The sequence below is a fragment of the Melopsittacus undulatus genome, chromosome 4, assembly GCF_012275295.1.
Source record: "Melopsittacus undulatus isolate bMelUnd1 chromosome 4, bMelUnd1.mat.Z, whole genome shotgun sequence".
NCBI lineage: Eukaryota > Metazoa > Chordata > Aves > Psittaciformes > Psittaculidae > Melopsittacus > Melopsittacus undulatus.
The window spans coordinates 66,872,889-66,899,359 of record NC_047530.1 but is presented as its reverse complement, the minus strand read 5'-3'; the positions used below and the strand labels follow the sequence as shown (position 1 = coordinate 66,899,359).

Sequence of the window (26,471 nt, the reverse complement as noted above, 5' to 3'; positions counted from 1 at the left end):
ATGCAGGTTTCTATCTTATAAAGAAATGTCTTTAAGGAGGGCATTAACATGATCAATAATCAATTGCACAGTGACTACAGAAATTCCTATTGGAACTTCATGGGCAAATGTGTTAGTGAAATGATTTGGTACATAAAAGACAATACAATTACAAAAAGATGAGTTACTTTCTATCCTGTACTTTGCACTCTTGCAAAAAAAAAAGTTATTTGAGCTATTTTTAAAACATGATGCTTAATCCAAATAAATTGATACACTCTTACAACCTCTCAGCACAAGAACATGTGATCTCCGTGATCTTGCTTGAGTTTACCATAGGTGAACCAAACTGACACAAGTTAATTTTCCTTTGATTTCAGTTCAGTAAAGACCTGAACTGCTAAGGTAACAATATAACCTTCCAGTTCCTAGAACCTAACAAGGAAGATACTCGGCTCCTTAATTTAGGACCCAGTTTAAGTGCCTAGCCATCTGTTGTACAACCAATTACATGATTTACAAGTTGCTACATGCCAGTAGCTGCTCTCAGACCAGATCTGCTAAGGGCATACAACACAGTAAGCTAACAATGCTAACCAGCTCTCACACACATTAAGCCCGTTTTCCCCACTCACTTTGAAATATCAGCACAGGTCCCAAATACACTTCACAACAAGTCACATAAAAGGTCTTCTCCAAATTCAAACATCTATTTTATAGGTATATTCTAGCCTGGTTTTACAGCTGATGGGGGGGCCATAAGACTAAAAGGAATACCTAATACTCTTCAGCAACAGAAAAGTCAGTGACAGGATATGTCAGAAGAACAACTAAAAGTAATTCAGATAAAAGGAAAAAAATACTAATGCTGGTCACTTAAGCCACCAAGTTACAAGGCTGAGCACTATTCAGGATTGTTTTGCATATTCTCATGAGGAAAGAAGCTAAAAATTGGCAAATCATATTTCTCTTCTGGCTCAATCTAAGCTAGCATACCTATGGTTCTCAATAAAGCTAAAATGGAATTTACATTGTATGTAACTTCTGCTTTCTCTTTACAGGAGTACCAGCTTTCACTCACATACTGGAATAACAGCAATGTTGCTCTGGGGCAGCACTGCAACAGTGATGTTTACATTGCAGAATTAAGACAGTGATTATCCATCACAAAAGTAAATGCTTTTTATTTTAGTTTTTTCTGGTATAGGGTTTGGGGTTTTTTTTTGTTGGGTTTTTTTGTTTGTTTGGGTTTTTTTTTTTGTATATTTACATGTTTAAAGGCACAGAAATTCTCTCTCTTATTCACAAGTTCAGCAAAACCTTTATTTTAGGAAAAGTAAATGTAGAGCCAAATTTTACTCCACAGCATCAATTAAATTATAACACAATACAAACAACACCAAAACACTGAGAAAGAAATTCACAGTCAAGTGTCTAGACACAAACCAGTCAATTTTAAATCAGCCTTGAATTATTCTTAATATTCTAATATTCTTAAAGGCTGAATATTAAAGCTGTTAGGACAAGGACAGCCAAATACATTCTATATATTAACTTTATATAAGTTAATGAAAACTGATTATTATTTGTTCCTTACGTATAATTTCTGTTTCCTTGATGTTGGTTAAGTTTCATGTATTTGACATAAAAAAATAAAACATCTTTCTAAGAACTTATGGATTCTTTTTATCTCCCAAATGGAACTTAATTCAGTAGGATTCAAATCTTTTCGTCTCTACATAGGCAAGGCTCCTAGTAATGTCAACGGCAAAGTTTGCTGCAGTAGTATGTGCAAAATTAACTTTCTCATATTCAGTAACACTAAACAAAAAATTTAGTACAACATTACAGAAAGAAAAAAAATATATCACAGAAATTAAAATCTGCTGCTGCTCAAATGCATTCAGGCTTTCTCACTGTTTTTTTCCTACATCAGTTAAAAGCAATAAACAAAGTTGCCTAGCAATATGGTATCAGATTCTAAACACACAGTGTGTATTTTCAAAGCATTTTCTATATATCCATTTAGAAATGTATGTACAAACAGCAAACTGACAACAGATTTCTGGAATTTGCAAAGCCATCTCAATTATTTCAATGCCTACATTACATACAACAAGTACAAGCTTAATAAAGCTCATAATTCAGTATTAAACACAAGTAGTATCAACAACATACCTGGAATAGGAAACCAGAGTTTACTCTGTAATACTGAAGTTTAGTTAAGATCTAAACAATGTATCAATATACTCATGCAACTGGCCTTCATCTACACATGTAGCTCCTTCCTTCCCACAAACTATGTTGCTTTTATTGATTATTTTACAACACTTTTGGTCACAAACACATTTTCTACCTTTGGAAGAGGCTCCTCTAAATCCACTGAAGTGGAAGACCCACCATGGCACTAAAACACAGTGACAGCAAGATCTACAAATAGGTATTCAAAACATGCAAACTCCCTCCAAAACCACTGTAATCATTAGGTTTGCCCTGTCCTTAACGCTTCCCAGACTCATTATACCTCTGCCTCCTCCATTCCCCAAGGAGCAGCACTATCCTCACAACTGCTCATGTAACAAATGAGTTAAACCAGAAAACCCTACTTTTCTCTGTCTTCCTCTCAAAGGAACAACATTTTGGGAAGTGGGCTGTGTGGACAAAGAGCAGCATGATGGTGCTTCTGAGCAGCAGTGCATGGGTCCTGAAAAGGAGGCAGATGGGAGAGGGAGCAGCCCTGAAGTGCTCTGCAGGAGTAGGAGGGAAAGGGAAGGAGTGCATTTCTGCATTCTGTTCAGCTCACTGTATCACAGGGGAAAGTCCTCAAGGGACAGGCTTCAACCTCCCCAGAAACTTGCTGGAAAAATTAAGGATTAGAAAATTACTAGAGTAAGATGAATAATTTGCAGACCATTTACAAAGGCATTATTTGTTTCGACTCCATTTAAAAAATGTCTACAAACTTGAGTAGTCTTAGCAATACTGTATAAACAAAGTATGAAAGTGCTTCATATGTTCAAGAGTGCATTCATGTGAAAGTCCTGGAAAAGGTGCACATGCAAATGTGCTACTAAATTGCAACCATAATCATGCCTGCTTACATTGAGCAAGGTGCATGAGCTTATCAACAGCAAAACCAAAATTGATCACATTTATACAGACATATATCCAGCTTGAAAAAGCACAAGATTTATTTTTTCCCCCCAAAACAGTGACACCTAGATTTTTATTTTTTTAACTAAATTAACAGCTAAGTTAGTAACTAATCTTGTTCCAAAAAATAAATGTTAACTAATTTGTGTAGGCCACTCACATACCAAAAGTAAGCTCTCCCTATTAAAAAAAAATGGACCAAGAAGGCACATAAGAAATAATCAGACACTTTTAACCAGTACTCAAAGCAATTTTAATTGGTATTTATTGAAGGAATACGTTCCAAGGTGAGAGTGTCCCTTTAAAAACACAAATAAGGTCAGTATTTTCTGGACAACATCCTTTCCAACATGTATTACACCATTCTGTCTTCTTCCTCTGTAAAATTCCACTGCAGTGCAATTCCATCCATTGACTTGCTTGTATCTTATTTTTAAAGGGGGAAAAAAAGTAATAAGATTTAATTTCTTCCAGCTAAATATTCTTGCAGATATTTCGCACTAAAAACACACCATAATTTAGAGTGTATGTTCAAAATCAGTTCAAACCATGCTCACTTAAAGCCTTATCATAAACACATCAATCTGACAAAAAAAGGTGTAATTTTAATCTCTTTAAGCAGCAAAACCAAGACTGCATCATAAATATGGCAACAGCAGGTCTGCTGAACCAGCTTCATATTTTAAAGTTGTTTTTTATTAAGACAGGCTATCTTTTGTATGGAGAGAGAAAAATTAAGAGAGTGCTCAAGTATATATTTGTAGCTTTGGTGGAAATTAAACTTTTACTGGTTCCTAGTACAATGTTTACAAACAAACCAGAAATTCTAGGTACTGAGTTATTTCTGGCTTTTGGCTTTACTTAAATTGAACAGGTTTTATGCAGTTTAGCAGGCGTTGTTCACACTTCTCTGGCCCACATTACAGTGTTTATGCATAAACACACAAATAGAATTAGCCAGAGAACAAAGAATGCTCATGCAGTTATAATACTCACTTAGCACTGCATATATTATTCTGGATCTCTCTTACAGTCTATCCCCCCCCCTTTTTTTTCCTTTTTTCTTTTTTGTTTTAAATCTCCATCAATGCAGCAAACATCTGCAGACATTCAAATAGTTGCCTTGGCTCCACAGAACCTACTAGAAAGACCATGGACTGTACTTTTTCACCAGCTGTATCTTGATCTGCATGAGGTTTCATTACTGGTGCCACTGCTGTCTATCTTTTACATGTGTAGATTTCCCTGACAATTATGATGTCATGTTCAACTGTTCTGTTCCTCTGAGCTCTGTGCTAATAAAATTGCACGACTGCAAACATTTCCCTACTTTTAAAGAGGGATGCATTGCGCTCCCCAGATTGAGTGAGTAGCTAAGTAGCTAAAGGGAAAATTATAGTAGGTGAAGCAAGGTGTATAATGTCTTTTGAAATGCAGATGGATGAATTTTTAAGTATGTGTCTCTTCTATGCAGACTTTCCACTATCAGGAATAAAACTGAAGTGTCTGCTTAACTGGGGATAACACACAATATAAATGGTAAGAAAAAGCACTGGTATATCTCTTCCTTAGTGTCCACTACTACGCACTCACAAGGACTCTTTCTTCAATAAGGATTTGCCTAGATGTGATGAATATTTCAGATGTTCTTTCAAAATAAACATGGAGAGCCTAATACAGTATTTATGGCACAGAAGAATTCCCTAAATGACTCCACCAATAACCAGAAAGGAGCATTAAAACACAAGCGTGGAAAATTATATATAGTAAACAAAAGGTACAGTATAATGTAGCACTTTTAGTCTTAATGTTTGCATCTGTCCAACCTGTTTTCAACAGAGAAGCACTGTTTATTTTCATCCTCTACAGAAGAATTTGTAAATATGTTGGTCCTAAGAAGCACAATTAGAGGGCACTGGCCCTCCAAGTAAATAAATGTGCATCTGTAAATCTTAGGAGGATTAGAAAGATACTCACTCTGTGTATTATCGGAAGAAAGTATTACAAATCCTCCTTTTAAAAGTTTATTATACTATTTGAATAAAATACAAAGAAAAAAAAGTAAATATTCTACTAAAATTTGAAAGTGTCATTGGTCAGTTACCCTCAATCACTGCTGATGATTAAATCAAATGTTGAGATTATAATTTAATAGATACAACAATACCACTTCACACGGCACTTTACATGGCAATCCCACCAATGACAGAAGCTAGGTTTGAGAGTCATGTATCAGAACATTATATTTATAAAAATGCCCTTGTAAAGATGTCTGCAAATTATCTAGTTTTTTCTAAGTGTATTGCAGCCATCACAAAGCTGCAACTTAAGATGACCAACCTCCCTTCTCCCCTCCCAAACCAAAGGAAAACTCCACCAACCCCAACCTACACATTTCATAAGATACATTCAGGCGTACCATGCACTACTTGGTGGATGCAAGTGAACAAACTCTTAGGAAATACACTTTAGCACCAGAAAACAAAGACAAATAGTAGTAAGCACAAAGAATAGTACCTAACACAAAGAGGAAACACTGCAGAATCAATTCAGCAACGGGAAAGTTAAACCAGAAATAAACACAAGTCCAATGACTAACATTCCATACTACGGATACACACACAAAAACAGGCAAGCCTTTCCCTTTAAGAGACAAGGAAAAAACACTCTTCAAGCTTTTTGGAAAGGGGGAAATGAAAGCATAATAGAATCATAGGAACCTGCTCTGCCATCAAATTAGAAACAGTGGCAAAATGAACTCAAAGACAAAAAACTAAAGACTCAACTATGAGCCCCTACTGTAGACAGATGCCCAATACAACATAGGTATCTATCACCAAAAAAAAATATTACTCTTTGATAGGCATCATACTTTACAAAGCTGAATAACTCATTTACAGTCTTTATTTTGCACACTATTACCAACTGCACAAAACAAAGGATGAACAAATGCTAAAGTTTTAAGTATACGTTGGCATAAAATGAATACTTAAAAGCATACCCATGACATAATGAAAGATGTTAACATTTTAACGGATTCATTTACTTAATGTGAGAAATAAAAGCACGTGCTAATGTTGTACAATCACAATTACTGTTAGCGTAATACACAGGGAGATGGCTTGCACAACTACTACCACATGAAAAGACAGACAACCTCAAAGCTGGACATACTTGCAAGTAACGCAAAGTTATCTGCTCCTTGCTCCATCTTAACTTTGCTTTATCTTACAAATTCACACATCCTTTAAGCAAGTTTCTGTAATGTGCAATAGTGATGACAAAACTGATAACTGGGATGTTCTGAAACATAATTACACTACAGACATTCAGCATTTGTCAAATAAACCACATCCAGTAACTTCTGAAATTTTAATGTACTGAAATAACTCTAAACTATCTTATATTACATTTACCTGGCGTAAGAGAATAGCTCTACAAAGTTTAACAACATATATTTCTTCTCATTTTCCTTAGCTTCATCTTACACATACCATCCATCTTACTTGCAGCACCCATCCTCCAAAATGTTAGTTTGCAATAACAGAATTGGTGACTTATTTCTATTCAAAATATTCTGAAGACTAACTGGAAATGAAACATTGATGTGCTACTTGTTACTTAAAAAAAAAAACAAACCCTACACCAGCCACGAGTGTAGCAAGTCTGTATTTTGTTATAAAAACCAAAACATTTCCATTTGAATGACCAATCTTTTGTTGTCACAAAAGATAGCCATCTTTAAAATCTTGACGAAGTGTGTTACCAAGTAAGACTGAAGTTCACAGAATCTTCAGTCTCACTTAAGGCTTCCTAAAGTTTAACAAAAAAGGAAATCAAAACTACAGTAACGTAAGCATAACATTTCTCTTTTGTTAATATGGTTTGCATTGTAACATTGACTTCTTACATTGAATTTCAGATGCCATAAAACTGTACACTAAACACCCCACCAACATTCAACCTTTGGAAGTATGAAACTAGGAATAGAGGAAATTAAAGTGAATCTTCAGTGCAATGGAAAATAAACTTTTGGTCTGCAGACTTGTGCAGAAAGAGTCAAATGTGTACACAACATGCTTGGAAAGAAAGAGGAAAAAAAAGAACATGTTCTGTGCTTTTAAAATTAGCTAATCTCCTGAAGAGCTGGAAAGCGCCACTTCCCATAAATTAACCCTTCGGTTTCCTAATTTATAGGACAAGAAAATGCTGCTTAAAAATGGAAGGGGAGAAATATTAAAGCAATTATTGGTTACCTTTAAAACTCTTTGCTTCCTCCTCTGAGGCCTTTTGTTTTCAGTTAGAACCTAAAAAAACATCAAATTCCAGAGTAAGTTGTAGTCACAAAGGCACCTCCGATTTTATTATCAAACTGTAACATTGCTTATTATATACCCTAAATGCTTTACATGCGGCACTTTGGAGGGCTGACGGAGGCTCTTACGCGGCCCCTCCACCACCACCGCCGCAGACGGCCGAGGGGAGAGGCCCCGCCGCCGCCCCCCCGGAGCCGGCCTCGCTGGTGCCCCGCATTCCTCACAGCGGCGCCCACGAGGCGGCCATCTTGCTTCCTGCCGCAGCGGTGCCCTCCTCCAGGCGGCGTCGCGGGCGCGAGCCTCGTGCGGCACCGCGGCGCGCGCGCGCGCACACGCGGCAGGGCGCGAGGAGCCGCGCACCGGCCCCAGCCAATGCGGTGGCTGCGGCCGAAGGCGCGTCCCCGCCACCCGTGCTCCCCCCCCCCCCCTCGCCTCCCCCCCCCGCCTCCTCCCGCGCTCGTGCCGGCCCTGCCCAAACAAAGGGTCTCCTGTGCGGCCGCCGCAGCGGCCGTCCGCAAGAGGCGGAACGGATTTCACACCGTGCGGACGCGGAGCCGCCGCACGGCCCGGGCGGCGCGGGGAGGGACGGGGAAAGAGCACACGGGGGCGGCGGCCCCAGGGCCTTTCGGGCTCCAGCAGGGCTGCGGCTGCAGGCGGGGTCAGGCGAGGACATGGCTCCTGCGCGTGGGCACACACGTCCGCGCACCCGCACGGATGCACGCGTGCGCACACCCCCATGCACACGTGTACGCGCCTGGGTGCACGCAGGCGGGCGGCGAAGCGCTAGACAACTGGGCTGAACATCCTTCCCGTGAACAGCAGAGTGCCATGGGACACCACACTAGCAACGCTCTCCCTTGCACCCTGGCTCGTCCTGGAAAGAGTGGAAATCTCCACTCACTGGGAGGAATGGCAGAATCATCTAGGTTGGAAAATACCTTTATGATCACCAAGTTCAACCTTGAAGCCGCAGGCAAGGGCCTGCCTTCAAACAGCTGCACCAAGCCAAGGGAACTATCTCTTGGCACCAGCCTCCTCCAAAATCTCTGCCCGGGGCCAGGACCCCAGCACCCACCGTACTCAGCCTCCAACAGGCTCACACGGACCCAGCCCATGGTTGCTGCGTGCAAGCCACACAGCCCAGCTGCAAGATAAGGCTCCATCTTCATGTATTCCTCCGGCACCTAACGGAAAGTATCTGCTGCAAACCGATTGCAAGGGCAACAGGCCACCATACAAACACAAAATGCAATTGTTTTTCCACATCTCCACCTGCTTAAAATGTTCATCTGTGTTGAAGAATCATAGAATAGTTTGGGTTGGAAGAGATCTTCCAAAGCCATCTCGTCCAACCCCCCCTGCATCTTCATCTACATCAGGCTACCCAGAACCACATCCAGCCTGGCCCTGAATGTCCTCAGGTATGGGGCATTTACCATCTCTCTCTGGGCAACCTGTTCCACTATTTTACTATCCTCATTGTAAATACTTTTTTGCTCATATCCAGTCTGAATCTCCCTTTAGTTTGAAATCACTTCCCCCTGTCCTGTCACAACAGGCCCTGCTAAAAACTCTTACCCCAGAAAAGAAAGGAGGGGTCACAGCTCTGCAAGTTCTCACGCAAAGCCCTAAAGTATCACAGGGATACACTCTAACCATAGGCAACAAAGAAATAACAAGGTATCTAACATACCACTAGTCACTGAAGCATTCACTGAAACAATCTGCAGTTGACATCCAAACCAGGAAGTAAGCCATGCACAACACATGGAAAAAAAACTGTATGAAGGTCTTTTTAGCAGCTATAGACTGCAATTTAAAACTGTTTCCTTTAACCATTGCTAAATTACAAGTGCAATTGCTGTCTGGCTATTGGTGCAAATCAGTTAAGTAGTGCAAATGCTCAAATGTGGACACAAAACTCACTCTGCAGCTCATCAATTAAGTCAGAGAAAGGCTCCCCCATTTTGTTGCACAATGCTACGCTGTATTTAAGTTCCTCATTTGTTACACCAGAATACTGTATGAAATAGGATTTAGGATCAGGTAAAATAAAAGTACTGATACAATGTGCTGAGTACATTTTCCAAAATTCCACAACTCTGCAAGGGTCTTTAAGAATAATAACAACAAGAAAGGTACATACTCTCAGTGATCTGGGTCTTCTTTACAGTTTTAGCTACTTAAGGTGCTTTACAGTCATGTATGTGTGTGTCTCCCAAAAAAAAAAATATTTTGTATGCTAAGACCCAGTGTTCTGATTTAGTCCCCAGTTTCTTGCATGCACAGAACGGCACCGAAGAAGTGGTAGTTTCAGATTTCCTTGTTAGGCATTTTCCCATCCTGTTACGATGGGTCCTCAAAAACAGGGAAGGAAAGAAACCTTTTCAAATTAAAATTTCCTGTAAAAGCTGTAAGAACTGGCACAGACAATAAGGAGCAGTGAGGAAGCAACTTTTTTCATGCATCCTCTGCAAAGAACTATAACCCAAACTAACCCATTTCCCTGTAATTTAGGCTGCATTATAGCCCACACCAGGATTACAGAGATTGGCAGTGTGAGTTGTAATTATTTCACATACCCACAGAGCACACGTATGTCAAACAGAATCATAGAATCATAAGAGTAAACTGCACTACTCCAACTCCCTGCCCTGCATCCACAGGGTAGGCTGCACAGACCTTCACGCATCTTTGCCACACCTTACCAACTCCTCTAGCCCATGTGCTATCCCCTTACAAAACTCTCAAGTATCATATTCAAGAGGAATGTTTTTATGAACACTCATTTGAAAATTTATCTGGCTTAAATATTTCTGGAGTCTCTTGTAAAATAAATACCACAAAGTCTGTATTTCTTGATTATAACAAGGTCTGGCTAGAAAACAAGAATTCCATTTTGCTTTATATATATATATATATATATATATATATATTTAAGATTTCAGCACTTGGTTTTGTTCCAAAGCAGAGCAAACCTTTCAAAAATTCAAGAGGAGACAGATGGGATATGGGATACCAGAGTTCAAGCCCCTGGTCTGCATGAGACAAAAAGCCCTCACCACTCAAGCTGTTCTAGTAATTCCCTCCCTCTTTCTTTTTCAAGTTTTAAGCAGAAATTTCATTTGGAACCTTGAGAAACTTTTCTCTCAAAACAGTTGCATCAAGACAGATAGTAGTTCCGAAAGCTTCCTGTTAAATCAGCATTTTCCATTCAAGGAATGGCTCACTGGAATGTTCCCAACCAACTTGAATTGCAGCATCCTTTTTAAGTATGTCTGGGTTTTCATCAGCATGTTAAAAACCCACAAGCAAGCAGGCCCTTATTGTTATTTAATATTTCCATGTTACTCAGATTACAGCTATTAAAGAAGATGTCTCGAGACACCTGGGTCAACCCAGTGAACTTGTACTCAGTGACCTGCCTTTTTTTATCAGTTTATTGACTCCAGGTCCTACTAAATCTACAAACTAAAGCTCTCCCTGGCAGATGCTTTCAGCCCAAGAGTGCTCCCCTGCCCAGATAGGACCCTAAAATGTAGGCACCCTGGAAAGCTTTGCAGAAAGAAGCCTTTGGAGATGATGGCTTCCCACAGCTGCTGGTTATGCAGCAGCTCAGTATGTTTATGTCCTTTTGGGCAAGGAGCTCTGGTGGCATGCTACAAAACTCGGTAACTGGAGCTGCTCAGCTTGGCTCCCATCAGGGACAAGGCAATAGCTATGCCCAGGAGAGCACTGTCCAGCTGGGAGCCAGATGAGATCTGCATCCACCCACCTAGCCAGAAAGTACCTGTGAAATATGCTTCAGTAACTGCTGTACTCTTTCAGAAAACAGCAGATTTGTAAAGACAAAAAAGGTGGAAGCATCACACTCTCATCTAGGCAAACTTACCAGACTCTTCACTGTGAAGCATTCCCGCATTATTCATTCAGAGAGTGACAGTAACCCATTATCAAGCCCTTTTCCTCCTCTTTTCAAAGCTGGCTTGCTTTCTCCCCCATGTATTTTAGGATTTTTCTCTACCAACTCTTAACCAGCCACAATGTGAATCCCCCAGGAAGGGACATAACATACAACCGTGTTGTTACACACACAGGCTGTGAACTAGACCACTTCATCCAGACTTTCATGATGTCACATCTCTGCAAAGCCAATTACATTAAGGAAGGTAAAGTACCACTGAAGGTTTATGCGCATGTTATTTTTAGCTGATATTTTTCAAGTCCAATATAGTTTTCAAATCTTTATTACGTGCGAATTAATGAAAATAACAGTAACATAACTAAAACCAGCTCCAAACAAACAAGTGATACTCTCCAAGGATTGAATGCTTGTGCACACACAGGGGCATATGTGTTGGAATATGCACTTCACTCTGCATTCACTGCTTCTACCTTACAGGCCCTACACCCTGTAACTGTAAATCCATGTAAATTCTTAAGGAAAACTAACACTTTCTCTTTTTAAAACAGCATGCATGGACTGCCAACCCCTGCACTGGCTATCCTACAGCCATTTTATGTACAGAGATCCTGTTGACTTCACTTTGACTTTTGCACTGTTTAGTTAGAATGAGAAGAGATAATTCCCTTTAAGGCAAAACACCAGTGCCGAAACTACGCTCATGCAGAGCACATCTATCCCCTACACCCTCCTCCTGATGAATCACTTCTAAAAAACGCTTACATTCCACCAACATGAGACATGCATGACTCCTGAACAAGGAACATAGTGAAGCCAACCTCATTTCTCGTAATATGTTCACTTTCTATACCATGGACAGAGACCTACAGTTTTGGGTTTCCCCCAGCTGCCCTCTATTTGAAACACATTACTGTCACAGAAGTCCCATCTGTTGCAGCCCCAGTCCTACCAGTCTGGGAAAATGCAATGAAATTCTCTTCCAGAGTGCTACAATCTTATCTAAAGGATAGCTGCTGAACAGAGTGATAGTGTTTCCCCTCCTCCCACACCTCCTCCTGCATCTCAACACTTTTAAAGAGTTCTTGTAACATATGTACATTGTAAAATTAGTTTCCTCTTTCATTTTCTCAGAGCACAGTTTCTAGAAATTACAAATGAGGCAAGGCTTGCTTCTAAGAATATCTGAGAAAGCACCAGGTTTCATTCAAATACAATGTTATAAGAATATACTTGACATATTCTTAAATGTCAGGAGTACTTCATATCCTCCATGCACTACTCTGAAACTTCATACAAAACTTAACAAGAAAAGAAGGTGGCCCCTGGTGCCCCTCTAAATGCACTGTACAGAATGAGACCAGTTCAGTAAAATAAAAGCACACACGCAAAAAAAAAAAAAAAAGCTGCCAAAAAAAAAAAAGAGTAAAATCAAGGAATCTTATAAAGAAAACAGAGTGCCCAGAGAGGACAAAGGTGAAGGGGCAAAGCTAATCTGCACGGAGAAGGTCAGCCTGCGCAACCAGAAAAGAAGTATGTTTAGCCTGGAAAACAAAGGTTGACAGAAAAGCTGAAGTGCTTCCTTTTACCAACCCTACCAAAATGCTTTTTAAAACATGGCTGTTAGATCACTTCCCACCTCAACTCCACCAGTTCTCTCCCATAAGCTTCTTCAATTCCATTGACTAAGAAAAGGATGTAACAGCACTACTCTTCAGCTGTAAAAAGTCAGGATCTGTCTCCATCACCTTTATTGTTTTAATATACACATCTTACGTCACATTGGAGCTATCCCTCCCCTCATTTTTTTCCCCCAAGAGCATTGAGGATCAGTTGACACACAAAGGGGTTTTTGAATTAACTCTGAGCCAACTTGTTTAAACCTACTCCCCTAAACATTAAAACCTAAAATACAACTTAAACTATACTTCCCCCACAAAGGGGAATATAGCATATCCCCTCACTGCTACAGGACTTTTCTTTCTGCTTGCCTACCTTAAGAACAGAACAGACTTCTCTGCAAACCCTGGTAAGCACAGTGAAAACAGGAGGTCTCCTGAGATCTCTGCAGCTGATGGGAATTTCTACGTGCTGTAAGAATACACCATTTTAATGAAAGTGCTATTGAAAAAGGTTTTGCAGGTGCATTCTCCCCAGTGTGAACTGCTCCACTCAGAGTACACACTGGTGCAGAGACTTGAACCTCAGTTTCCCACATCCCAAGGCAAACGTCCCAGCGACTTAACTACCAAGAGAGCCTCTCACCCTCCATGGCTCAGGTACTATTGGATCATAAGAAGTAGAACACATGCAGCAGCACATGATGGCACAGAGGCTAACTCTGCAGTTCACAGGTCAGGGGATTCAGTTGGGATGTGGGAAATCTATGTTCAACTCCCTACTTACCTGATGGTAAAGCCTGATCTTGAACTGAAATCTCTCAGAAGGTCAGTGCTGTTATCACAGGGGCATACAGACTGTCTTTTCCCTTCCTCTTTGTTCCAAAAGTAATGACCTGGGTTACAAAAGGCTGATGGATCAGAAAAATGAGTGAGAAACACAGAAAAAGAAAGTATGTATGGGGGATGTGGTGAAAGACAAAGAGAGACAGGCAGGAGAAGTGAAATGAGAGAAACAGAAGAACAGACAATTAGAAAGGCAGAGAGATGCGAAAGGGGAAAATGCAACTACAATTTGGTTCTGAAGTTTTATAAATTTATCTCCACCAAATCACAAGCAAATCACAAGCAAATCACTTTAACTGAATTAAAGAGCAAACAGCCTGCCTTCCTTTGCTTTTTAACCCTTGGCACTTTGAAATACAGACCCTAATAACTCATAGTCTCCTAGGACTCATTCTCCCCCCTCCCCACAGTTTGCACTTAATTTTTTTTGTCTCTTATGCCCTCAATGAATTAATTGCTTTGGCCAATATGCCAATATCTGGAACACAGAGTTAAAGCCATAGTTACCTCTGATTTTATGCATTTTACACATCAGGAGTAAGAAAAACTCCAGCTCTCTTTAATCTATACCTTTACAGATGATAACAGGAAGTTACTATACAACCTGTTAGCTCCAACAGTAAGCTCCAACAGTAACCCTAAGCTCTCTAAAGCTGTAAAGTGACCTGCATTTCCCTTGGTAGTATTTTGAGATGTACCTCAAGCATCAAAAGAATGACTTAATCCACAACTTCTTTGGCTTACCTCAAAAGGTAGCATTACAGGTGGTGGTGGCTTTTTCAGTTCTTCACATTTTCTCTTTTTACATATCCGGTGACTAGTTTTGCGTTTCCTGCAACAGCTGCATTCTTCACAATTTGTTTTCCGCAGACAGGGCTCACAGACTCCACAACGCCTTCGTTTCTTTTTCTCTAGCATAGGGAGCAGAGATGAATATGGAACAGGGTAATCACCAGCTGGATTTTTAACTGAGGATGGCCCTGAGGCTTCAACTGCTTCAGTGCTGTCTCTCACGTTGTCCTGAACCAAATTCAAGCTTACTCCAACACTTCCCAGCTGTGATGAATAATCATTATGCTGCAGTCTTGAGTCAGCTGGCAAATCTGCATTTATGGCTTTTTCTGAGGCAAGAGCAGAGATTTCCACGCTTGAAGGCAACTCTGAAACAAAACCTTCAGAGAACTGTCCAGAGCTTTCACCAGAGATTTTATTGACTGTGCTTTTTTCTAAATCTAGAGATAAAGTGGGGACATAACCTGAATTCAGAATTAATGTCTCTGCATCGATACATTTAACAAGCTGTTCAATGTCTTCCACTTCAATATTGTTTAAAGAGGTATCGGAAACTGGTTCACATACTGTAAATATGTTTTTAGAGTCAGATTCTGAATTCTCTTTTGTACAGCTCAAATCCAAATTTGAGTCAAGTTCTTTGTGAAAGGGTACAAAATCCACATCCAGTTTCATATGGGATTCTGCAAATAAGCTTGCACCTTCAAAATGTAAAAGTGAATTTGATTCAATGACAGCTACAGAGCTGGAATTTGAACCTACATCTTTACTCTCAGAGTCTAAATCCCAGCCTGCCTTCAAGCAGGACTCTGCAAGTGAGCTTGCATCTTCTAATAGATTTTCTTGCGAGTTAAAATCAGAGGTAACTATAGGTGCAGAATGCAAGTCTTGTTCTTCACTAGGTAGCACCTGGTCCAGCTCTGCTTCAAGGTGAGATTTGGCAAGTGGGACCAACTCTTCTAACAGTACTGCTGAGCTGAGGTCTGAGGTATTGATAGAACTAGAGTCAGGTTCTTTACTGCTAAGCACCAAATCAAATGGAGTCTCTGTGCACACCTTCAAGTTTGATTCAGAGGTGATTGCAGAGTCAGAAGGAGAAGACAGAAGCACAAGGGCAGCATCTTTGACAAATGCTTCAGCTGAACTACCCGAATTGTGAACGCTGGGTATCTGCTCACAGGACAGGTCTTCCTGCTTATACTTCACCCCTGATGCTTCTGTATCATCATCAGTTACCTGACTGCTTGGAATGGAGTCATTTGTTTCAGATATTTCTACTTCTTTGTCTTGACTGGCACAGGTGATAGCAGGCTCTTCACCTGCACTACATGGTACATCTTCTACAGGCACAGGAGCTAAATCATTTTGTGCTAAATCATGTTTCAAAACTCTTTCCCCTGCTTCTATGTTTTTTTCTTCTGCCACTGCCAGAGCTTCTTGTTCATGTTTTTCCTTTGTTTCTAGCCTTTTTTGTGCTGCAGCTTTCTTGGGTTTTGTAATTGTTGGAGTTTGGGACAATCTATGGGAGAGTGATCGGTTACGGAGAGACATTGTAAAGCCATTGATGTTGAAAGAATCCTGGTTATGAAAGAGGATATTGTCAGCTTTCTCCAAACTCACCCAAGATGCTCCAGACAAGGTTCTGGTTACACTGCTCCTGAGAAGTCTATCTGAAGAGCTCATGATTGGTTTCTTTTCTTGCTGTTTTTTCTTAACATCTTTTTCTTGTGCTGGCTTTTTGCCTTTTCCAGAACTCACAGCTTTTGTAGAAGTTTTTGTGGTTTTCTTTCTCACTTGGCTAGATTTCTTTTTGCTCTGGTTAGTTTTCTTTTTGCCTAACTCTTCCTTTTTGACTAATCTGGAAGGCCTCGCGTGGTGAGCCATGTCTGCGGAGTAGTAGAAATGTTAAGAGGCGAGATGGAAAAAAATCATGAGCTCTTGAGAGAACTTCTCTCTAGAAAACTGCATATTCCCATTGCTGCTCTCTGTGGTGATGCAACATTAACTCTGAAACAGAAAAAGACAAAAAATATATTTTTAATTTGTGATTGGTGCACATGTATTAAACCATCCATTTTTAAATATGTAAAATACACTCGTAGAACTAGAAATACATTGGACATTGGAACATAGTGTATTGTTCCATACATTGGAATGTATTGGACACTACGTTCCATTACTACAAAAGCTTTAAAAAAATACTAGTATGTTGAACAGAAAGCTTGCCTAAATGCCTGTAACACAAATGAAGAAAACAGAACTCAAATGACCAGGCAACATCACATACGTACCAGTTTAGTTTTAAAAAGTCTGAATTTTCTCAATCTTATTAACTGTGGGATTTTCTATTTTAATTTGAGGAGAAAATGTGAACAGAATCACAGAATCCCAAGGGTTGGAAGGGACCTTATTAACCTCCCCTTCCCCTTGAGTAAGGACAGGAAAAGTTTATATCCATAGCTTTATGTTCAACAGTGCATCTATGACTGCAAGGACATTCAGGAAAAAAGAATAAAGCCAAGCTTAATGTGTGTGCATGTGTGTGCACATCCATACACCATCACCAGGGCCTCATCATTCTTCTATCATTCATTGGCTGCCCACCACGGTACAGTTGCAGACGGGAGAAGCAACTGGTTTCCCAAAGATATCTAACTTGTAGTGCTATTCCCAGGGGAGGGACCAGGGAAGATGTGCCTTTCCCAGTATTATCTCATAGGATAACATACCTGTGCACTCTTATTACACTGCAAGCCTTGCTTCCACCCTGTCTAGCTATATCAAATGTATTAGGCAGATAGTTGTCTCTGCTTCATCATTATGACTACTAACATATTTGCCTTCAACAAAATACCACGTTTCTCCTAAGCTTTTACAAAGTAATCCTCTTAAGTAGAGTTTTCTAACATTTGGTGCTTATAAGTACCTGTGGGAGGCTTTTACAGCTTTATTTAGCTGTTTGGATAGACTAGATGGGTAGACAAAAGTAGACAGCTTAAAAATGGGGAGCAGGCAGAGCAAAAGGCTCTAATCTCAGGCAGGAGAATGCCTTCCCTTTGTCGTCATTCCTTTAAATTCTTTAAGCCCAAATGAAGTCAACTACAGGCCACTGCCACCTCACTGATGGGAAGAAGAAAAGGAAGAACTAGAAGCATGGGGATGATGCCTAAACACCTGACCTCTAAAAGAAGGGTTAAAAAGGAAAAGAAAAAAAATGAAAGAAAAAAAAGAAGAAAAAAATGGGAATTGTGACTTCTAAAAGACATAGAAAAGGGAAAAAGGATGCTACCAGGCTCCTGACACCACCACTCCTTCCTGTGGACTCAACCCCAGCTTGAAGCTAGCAGGATGATCTTACGAGGCTGCACTTACCCACAGCCTGGTCTGAGCTCTGCTGAAGATGGGAGAGTTACGCTAGTGCAGCCCAGTCTACTTAATGCCCCAGAAACACTTAATGGTACTACACTGGACAGGCTAGGCTGATGTAGGGCAAATCAAAAGGCACGAGGCACTTGAAGAGCAGGCTCCACAAGCAGAACAGACCCTCACATCACAAAAACATATCTACAGAAGAAGGGGTGCAGAAAACTTACAACTATCCATACTAAACAGCACTGCACTGCACCAAGATAAGCTCATTAGCTTGCCAAGGGGATGGTCTAGCAGATCTAACATGCATGGCCTCTGTGCAGGACCACCAGCTCCTCAAAAACCAAGCACACTGTCAGCGACCTTGTTTCTCACTGCCTTAGCCCTGAGCAAGCTGCCCAGTGGCAACAGTACCCACCAAGGCTAACAGTAACTCCCCAAACTCTTTTATAGTAGCTTACTTAAAGCATTTTGAATCTTATCTCGTTTTCTCAGCAGTAGTAAGCAAACTGATCCTGTGTACTACAACATAAAAACCAAGTACCTTAGCTAAACATGACATGATTATTATGTATTGCATCTTCCTACTACATAGCAGATGAACTTTATTACTGAGCTAGCAGGTTTTCCACACACTCAAATACCATTTTGGCACCAGCACTGCTGTACAAGACAAGGCTAAACACTTTTTAAGGTCAGATCAGAAAATAATGCCTATCAAGTACACCATAAACAAGCTAATAGCATCCCTCCTCCACCACAGCAAAACATCAAACCTGGAGAGACTAAGTAGACACATGTAGGTGTTTATAATTTATGGTAATACTTCAAAAGCCACAGAAGAAGAGACCTGATAGGCTTCTGCAGAAGCCCTCTATAAACCTTGTGTGAGACACTGAAATAGCAAAAAAATACAAAGCTGAAATGAAGGTAATCTAAGTACTTTCTTCTTCTCTCCCTCCCCACCTTCTCTGGGTATGCATGCAAGAAGGGAGACATGGCCATCACAAGTCATCCATGAATCAAAGAGGGCATGGGCATCATGTCAACAGGTCCATGAAATAGCTGTTGGCAACTTGCAAGAAGCTTCCCCAGCTTCTTGTGGTTCTGACAGAGACTGAACTCCTCATTCCAAAGGATAGCCTGGAGGGCTGCAAAACCAGTTGGAAGCAAGCAGCAGGCAGGCATCTGTAGCTATTAGCAGCCTGGTGCTACATAACAGTAGCAGGAAAGGAAATGCGAGCTACTTTCAGACTATAGCCAAGAGAGCAAGGAAGAAAGCAAGCAAACAACAAGGGCCAAGCAACATGGTAATATGTGAATCAGGAGAGGGACTGAGGAGGTTAAAGTTTTTTCTCTTTACCAGTCCTGAAGCAGAATGATGACAGAATACAGGAGATCTGGAAAGGAAAGAGACTGAGTTTTTGACAATACTGAACATGTATAATTCTTTGCTCATGCTGCTTCTCTACATAAGCAGCTACCATTGCTACTGTAAAAGTCTGGGAAGCATTACCATTAAAATTATCAACTAGTAGCTTCATTTATAACAATTTTATATCTTTTTTAAAATCATCATTACAATTATATGATAATATGTCCTAACATGTGTTTGGAAATCGCAACATGGATGCTTCAGGGCTGAAGAAGCAAGAGCATCCTGAGGTCTTTTTCTTTTAATACAGAAAAACTTACCTGTCTGGCGAGAATACAGAAAAGTGTCATAGCCAAAGCATTGCTTCTTTTCAGGGCCAAAATTAGAGGCTATGAACATGGAGTGGTCGAAGACTTCCCTTTTTCTTAGTAAACAAAGAATGTTGATATCTGTAGGAAAATGACTGTCATTTAAATGCTACACTAAAAAAGATGGCAAAGGCTGCTAGTATTTGTCTTGCTCAGAGAGGACAACAGGGGCAACAAGAGCAACAGCTTTATCCATCTTGTTACTGGAATTAATTTAGTTTTTTCAGAAGCAATCGGGGTGATAGATCCCTAAAGGATTTGGGTTCCTCTTTCCTCCCATGATTAATACTTGATTTCAGTTATATTTGTCTGGGACTCTGAGCACTGAACCTCCAAGGTGACAGTAAGCTCTTGGGAGAAATACCTGTCAGCAACAGATTTGCTTCCCTTAAAGAAAGCCCATAGCTTGGTGCATACTAGTTTGCCACAACAACCTTAACCACTAGGTAACAACTAACATTTTTTAAACAAAGTGCATAACAAAACTAAATTATATTGGGGTTTTTTGTTTACTCTTCCACATTTAGGACCAAATTCCTAGGTAGCCACAAGCTCAGTACTCAAGTTTTGTTTTCTGTAACCTTCCTTTTCATACTTAAAGCACTGGCAATTAATCTAACTGTTGATGCCTGCAGTAGTTACAAATTGCCTCCTGTGGCTTCTAAAGGACAACAAATGGCTGTATCACATTAGTCACATTTCATAACAAGAAATTAATCATATTTCCAAAACATCTATCTGGACTTCGCAGGATTGTCAAACATAAATGTCATTGGGCAATATAATAAGTTGGCAGTTTTCCATCATCCGGGAGAAAAACAAACTTACTTCAATGCTCAAATCAGGTGGAATCTACCACATCCCCATTGAGAGCAGAGGGCAGGCATCTCTATGAAATACAATGAGTAATAGGTACAGGAGGGTTTGGAGGGAACTGCACTAGATAATAACAGTGCATCCCGAAGCTGTTTGTTACTTGAGCTGACTTATCTCTTCTAATTCATATGCAAAGCTGAAAGTTGGTTTTAAGGTTAGTTGCTTAAGTTGTACTTATTCACAGTAATAAATCTGGAGCAATCCCACTGACTGCTATAATCCTTAACAAATACTGCTAAAAAGCCAATCAAGGGCTAAATCTTTTAGTCCTGTCCTGGCCAAAATCCCGAACAATTATAATGAGAATTTTAGCTACAAAGTAATTGAGGAATTTAACCCCATACTGCTGGAATGCCTCCAAACAAAAAATAAACAAAAAAGAAACTGAGAACACACACACACATACATTAAAAACAAACAAACAAAAAAACAAAAAATTTATTTCACTTTACACAAAAGGATAAAAAAATAAAGCAAGTTTTCCATTTAGAGGTAGTGCCCATCAAGATTCTGTTCCATAACTTGATTCTTATTGAAAGACTGAGGGGAGGGAAAAGATTAAAAGATATGTTCCCATAAAATGATGGCGGCTTTTTCATGGCATAATGAAAACAGAGCAAGTGACCTGTGAATAAACACAGCTACATGGGATCGGATATGACACAGCTAGGACTAGTTGAACCTGGTTTCACTACAGACAGATGCACTAATTAAATACATTTTTTTTTCAGTGTTCAGGTATCTTTTTAAGTCACTTGAGATTGGCCCAGTGGGGAAAAAAGACCTGGAAGCTTTCATAAAAGCCATTTCATAATACACAGGTCCCAAGCAATAAGGGCTATACTTTGACTTAGAAGTTGTCACACAAGCTCAGATCTACAACTTTGAATTGAAAGCACCTCATCTTCTGGCAGCAAATGCTACAGGTCAAGAGACACCAGAGAAGACAAACATTAGAAAATCTGACCATAAAAGCTTTTTGCACAGTCTTTTCGGGATTATGTCATATCATCCACATATTCTTTCCAGCTACACCAATGTCAACCTGGTCTTCAGTCTTGCCTAATTCCCTGCATCTACTGATTGTTCTGTACAGCACTTTGTATATAAAAATAAGGGAAATGGGTTATAAGAAGAGAAATAGCTTTAATTTGCCCTTTACCCCTTCTTCAATCCTTGAATACCCATTTGATTTTGGTTAAGAAATAAAAATTAAACTTCTCATCTGCCTTCTCATGACCCTAGGTTATTTCATACACAGCCTTGTCAAAGAGGCCTCCCCATGCTCCCTCTGCAGAGGCACCCCTAAGGTCCCCTCTCACTCACCACCCCACAACCTCCCCCAGACCACTCCTGCAGTCCTGTTTCAAGAGGGGCTTTTATAACCTCAGGTGCCATTCAAGGATACTGTTTTCCATTTTACAATGTATCCGTTTTCTGCTTTACTTTCAAGAGTATGCCACTTTTCAGGCAATCAAGCATATTTTATCCAGATATATTAAACCTTGAAGTCAACACTTTTCCAGTAGCGTAACTGCAAATGGGACAGGCACTGCAGGGTGCCACCTCAGTTTCTCACAAAGGTATACATACTCAGAGCATAAGCTTTTTTCTGACATCAGTAACACAAGATGATGTTAAACAGACCAAGCACCAAGGCCTTCTTCCTAAATTTTTGTCCTCATTGGACCAAGGCCACATCTGTGCTTGGAGGACACGTCTGGATAAGGCAGGACTGCTACAACATCCTGCTTCCCCTGCTGCCTGGGGAGCTGAAGACTGCTCTGAAATACATACTCTCAATGAATTCAGCAAGAGATGTTGATGTTTAGCATTTTTCAATGTCATGACTTCACACACCTTGGAGCCTGCACTGTAAGTGAAGCAGAGAAAACAAAATACCACAAAAAAGAAACCCTCCTGCTCTATTAGAACAATGATTAAAAAAAAAAAAAAAAAACAAAAGTGTGGCAAGGAACCACACATGCTTAAACCACAAAAACAGATTAAGCCTCAAACAAACAACTGGCATCAAAAACCCATTGTGAAGACTCACACCGCATGTGCAACTATCCTCCCTCCAGCCCCGGGAGGAGCATGTGCTTGTTTTACCCTCTCTTCAGTGCAGCCGAACACTGACCTCAATGGGGAGTGTTAAAACGTAAAAAGATATCAAGTAATGTTGAAGGGGCCACCAAATGAAAGCCCATTCCCCCAGAACACTCCAGCTGTACTCCAGAATATAAAAAAGCAAGCAAAACAAAACCCTTCAGCTAATCATATGCTCCTCTAATTCTGCATTTATGCTGTTTCAAACACTGCATTTCTTTTTTATTATGTTTGACTCAATTCTTCATGGGGTTTGCCTTTTCTTAGGAAAAAAAAAGAAAAAAGAAAAAAAAGGCTAACTGAATCACCTTATCTCAAACTCAATTAAAAGAAGGGGGAGGTGGATGGGAGAACCTTCAGGCAAAGATTAAGCCTGGAAAATTTCAGCCTGAAAGGTGTTTTGAAATGTAAGTAACTGAAAACAGAAAGCAGCATGGAAATGCTTAGGCCAGCTTTAACAACCATGGGTAGTATGCCAGCCATAATAAAACACTATCAGTGGGGATTTTGAATTATTATACAATGAAGACTTAGGCCTTACAGAAACCATAAATATCAGAAAGTTCCTTGATACATCTCACCTTGAATTCTTCCCTGATTAGCTGCTTTGTGTAACCCAGCCTGCCCTTGTCTCCTTCAAGTACAAGCAAACCCTCCTGTCCAGAGGGACTGAGCCTCATCCCAAGAGCAACCACTACCTGCCGTTGTGCTGTTTGAAAAACTGCTTCTCAAAAGCATAAAGCAGCCTTCTCTGCCTTTACAGGCAGGGCCAACCAGGCTATCTCCCCAGTTTTACCCAGACCAAGAATAAACATGGAGTTTTCTGGATTCAATCTCTACTCCTAATTCATGTTGATTTACATTAATGAAAACAAGGTGATTATTGCACAGAAGAGCCTTTTGCCTTTCCACAAAAGTACCTTAAAACCACCACTGAGTACAGCTGCAAAGAGCTATTATTTGGAATATAATTTTATTATTTTTTTTAATAGGTGGACTCCCCGTTGGCTTTAAAATGTAAAGAGACACCTTTGCCCTAGGAGTCTGCTCAGTGATGTTTGCATACCTATCATGGCAAGCACATCTTTGCCCAGTTTTGCCATTACTGTATTAACACTCCTAGGAAGAGAGCTCATTGACCAGATGCACACTGGTAGAGTTAACCTGGCCAGCTTGTTTGCAGTCATGTCTCACCACCCCACTTGAGGGTGCGCACCGACATCAGTGTGCTCATGCCCTGCTCTAGATGCCTACTTGGCACGCTCCATTGTTCACCCTACAGGAGCAGCATCTCAGCACGCTGGGCTACTGCTAAGAGATGCAAGTGATGCAGACTACGTTGCTCTTTAAATATCTCTGGGGGGCAGCAGGATAGGCTGGCTGCGAGTAGTACTGGCTAGGCACGATTGGCGCGACTCCTTTGACTACCGCTGCGCTTGGTCCTTTTGCAAATCCAGCATGCTCCACCGCTTGCTCCACAGGCACGAGCAGCCCTACCTCTCTGTACGGTTAACTGGTCCTGCCTCCTTTTCCTTTACCCATCCCATTCAGCCAACAGCACCTTTCTCCCCTGACTCCATCACAAGCGTGGCAGGAACCACTTCCATCAGCACCAAACCTCCAGTTTCCACAAGGCCACCGCCTCTTCTCCAGCTCCAAGAGGCACTCAGCACGCAGAAGCACCTCGGGGGCTGCAGCCCCGCCGGGCTCTAGTCCCTTTAGCGCAGGTCGGCGGAACCCGGGGGGGAAGGGAAGGGGCAGGCAGGGCCCGCCCAGGTGGGAGGCAGCGGCTCCTCGCGGTCCGGCTCCGCCGCTGGCTGTGCTCCCCAGCACCATGAACCCCCCGGGGCTGCAAACAATGGGACCAGCCCCAGAGGGAACGCTGGGGATCCGCGGCAGAGGTGGGAGCCATCCCGGGGGATGCTTCCCCCGGTCCCGCACACCAGCGGCACCTCCACAGGGTGATGCTACTGCGCGGCCCTGGCTCGCCTGGGTCATTTTTCCTCTGGGGAGTAGGGTGGGGTGGCTGCGGGTTTTTCCCGGCTGGCCGGGGCCCCGGTTGTCGGGCAGAGTCCCTTTCAATTGTTCCCTGCCCTCCGCGGAGGCTGCAAGCAGTTTCTCTCGCCTGGCGGGTTTTTCCAGGCAGGGTCTGGCTACTGCAGCGCAAACACGCTCCAGCACAGCCAGGGAGACCGGACTTTTTCGCTCTTTCAGCCAACAAACTGCGTTTTACATTTGAATAAGCCCCAGCCTCCCCGCTTGCCTGCCTGCCTGCCTCCCAGCTTCGAAACAGCCCGATCCGCGGGGCTGCAAGCCCGGGGGTGCCCCAGCCTCTCAGTTCCCACTCCACCCTCACTCAACTTTCCAGGAAGCCAAGCGGCCAAGGGAGTGGGGACGGAGGGGAAAACAGGGGGATTCAACATAAAAACAAGGAGGGTGTCCGAAAGCTGAGGTCTCCGTTCCCCCCACCCCACCCTCCCCTCAGCAGACCAGTCCCATACACGTACCAGGGCTGCGGCGCGGCCGGCCCTCAGCTCACAGGAAGGGGCGATGCTGGCATGGTTCGCCTGTCCGCTCTCGGGGAGGGGGACACGGGGTGAGGGAACGGCGGGGGGCGAGGCGCGGTTCACGGCCCGGGCCCCCGCGGGCTGGCGGCTCCCATGGCGCGACGAGCCCAGGCGCGGGAGAGGGAGCCCCGGGCTCGAAACGTGCTCTCGGCCGCGGCGCGCGTCGCCCCTGGCCGGACCCTCCGGGAGGGAGCGGGGAGGGGGCGGCTCGGCGGGGCGCTCGCCGCACCGAGCCCTCCCGGCAGGCGGCAAAACGCGCCCTGGATCCCCGCGGCTGGAGCGGGATTCGCCGCCCCCCCCCCCCCACCGGTCCCTCCCACCGCCGCGCTGCGGGGTGAGCCGCCGGCAGCAGCACCGCCGGGGCTGGCCCGGCACGACCCTGGGAGAGCGGCGGGTGCGGCGGCGGCCGCCTCGGAGCAGCTGTCGGTGTGCCAGGCTGGCAGCTCCAGGAAGCATCTAGCAACGACAACAAATAAAACGGCAATAATAATACGAAAGGCAAATGATTCCGTTAGTTGGGGAGGCCGCGGTTTGACGCCGCATACCTCACGATCAGCAACGGAGGTGGCACCGTCTGAAGTCATTCCTTTTATTTTATTTTATTTTTTTTTTAAGGCTGGAAGAGGGGAAGTCTGGTTAGCAGCGATGGGCTCGCCGGGGGGCCTGCCCCCCTTCTCCTTACATGTGCCATCCAGGAGAACCTTCAGACATAGACGCCCACCCTGACCCGGCCGTTCCACGAGTGGAGCAAACATGCCCAGAGGCATGGGGAAGATACTGGCTAAGGAGGAAGAGCTGCTGAGCTGCTCTCTGTCCACCAAGGAAGAAGAAACATACAATAAAGCCTTGCTCTCCCCATCCCCCACCTCATCCATTAAGAGCCACTGATGAATTTGCTGCTCCTTCCCAGAGGGAAGCACAGTGTTATAGTAAAAGGAAGAGTTGGTCCAGCGTTCTTACGTGTCTCATTATCACTACAGCCTTCTGCCAGAGCAGAAAGCAGGCCACCAAGTCTAATGTCTCTTCAGACTGCTAAACAGATGTTGGAAACGGGATCTGTGAAACAATATACGCAAGCAGTACTTTTCTTAAAAAAGCTTCATTAAGTCTCTCTCTTGTAGTATAAAGCACTTCAAATGTGAAACAATCCATTAAAATGCAAGCCTGCAGAGGAGTTTTT

The 26,471-nt window shown here is 42.3% G+C and overlaps 1 protein-coding gene across 3 annotated transcripts in view; it reads right to left on the bottom strand.

Annotated features, from left to right (window-relative positions):
• The window catches only part of TET1 (tet methylcytosine dioxygenase 1), a 64,709-nt gene extending 40,345 nt beyond the window's left edge, over positions 1-24,364 (bottom strand). Inside the window, exons 1-3 of one of the 3 annotated variants that reach the window (XM_005153682.3) lie at positions 24,286-24,364; positions 14,580-16,634; positions 7,389-7,439 (exon numbers count right to left, since the gene is read on the bottom strand). In XM_005153682.3, the coding sequence (XP_005153739.2) occupies positions 7,389-7,439; positions 14,580-16,511 (1,983 nt within the window). In that variant the 5' untranslated portion in view covers positions 16,512-16,634; positions 24,286-24,364. Of the gene's footprint in view, positions 1-3,374; positions 3,559-7,388; positions 7,440-7,527; positions 7,713-7,987; positions 8,101-14,579; positions 16,635-24,285 lie in introns of those variants that run through there. The other 2 variants (XR_004549541.1, XR_004549540.1) reach the window with 2 other exon arrangements.
• Between the last annotated feature and the right edge of the window lie 2,107 nt (positions 24,365-26,471).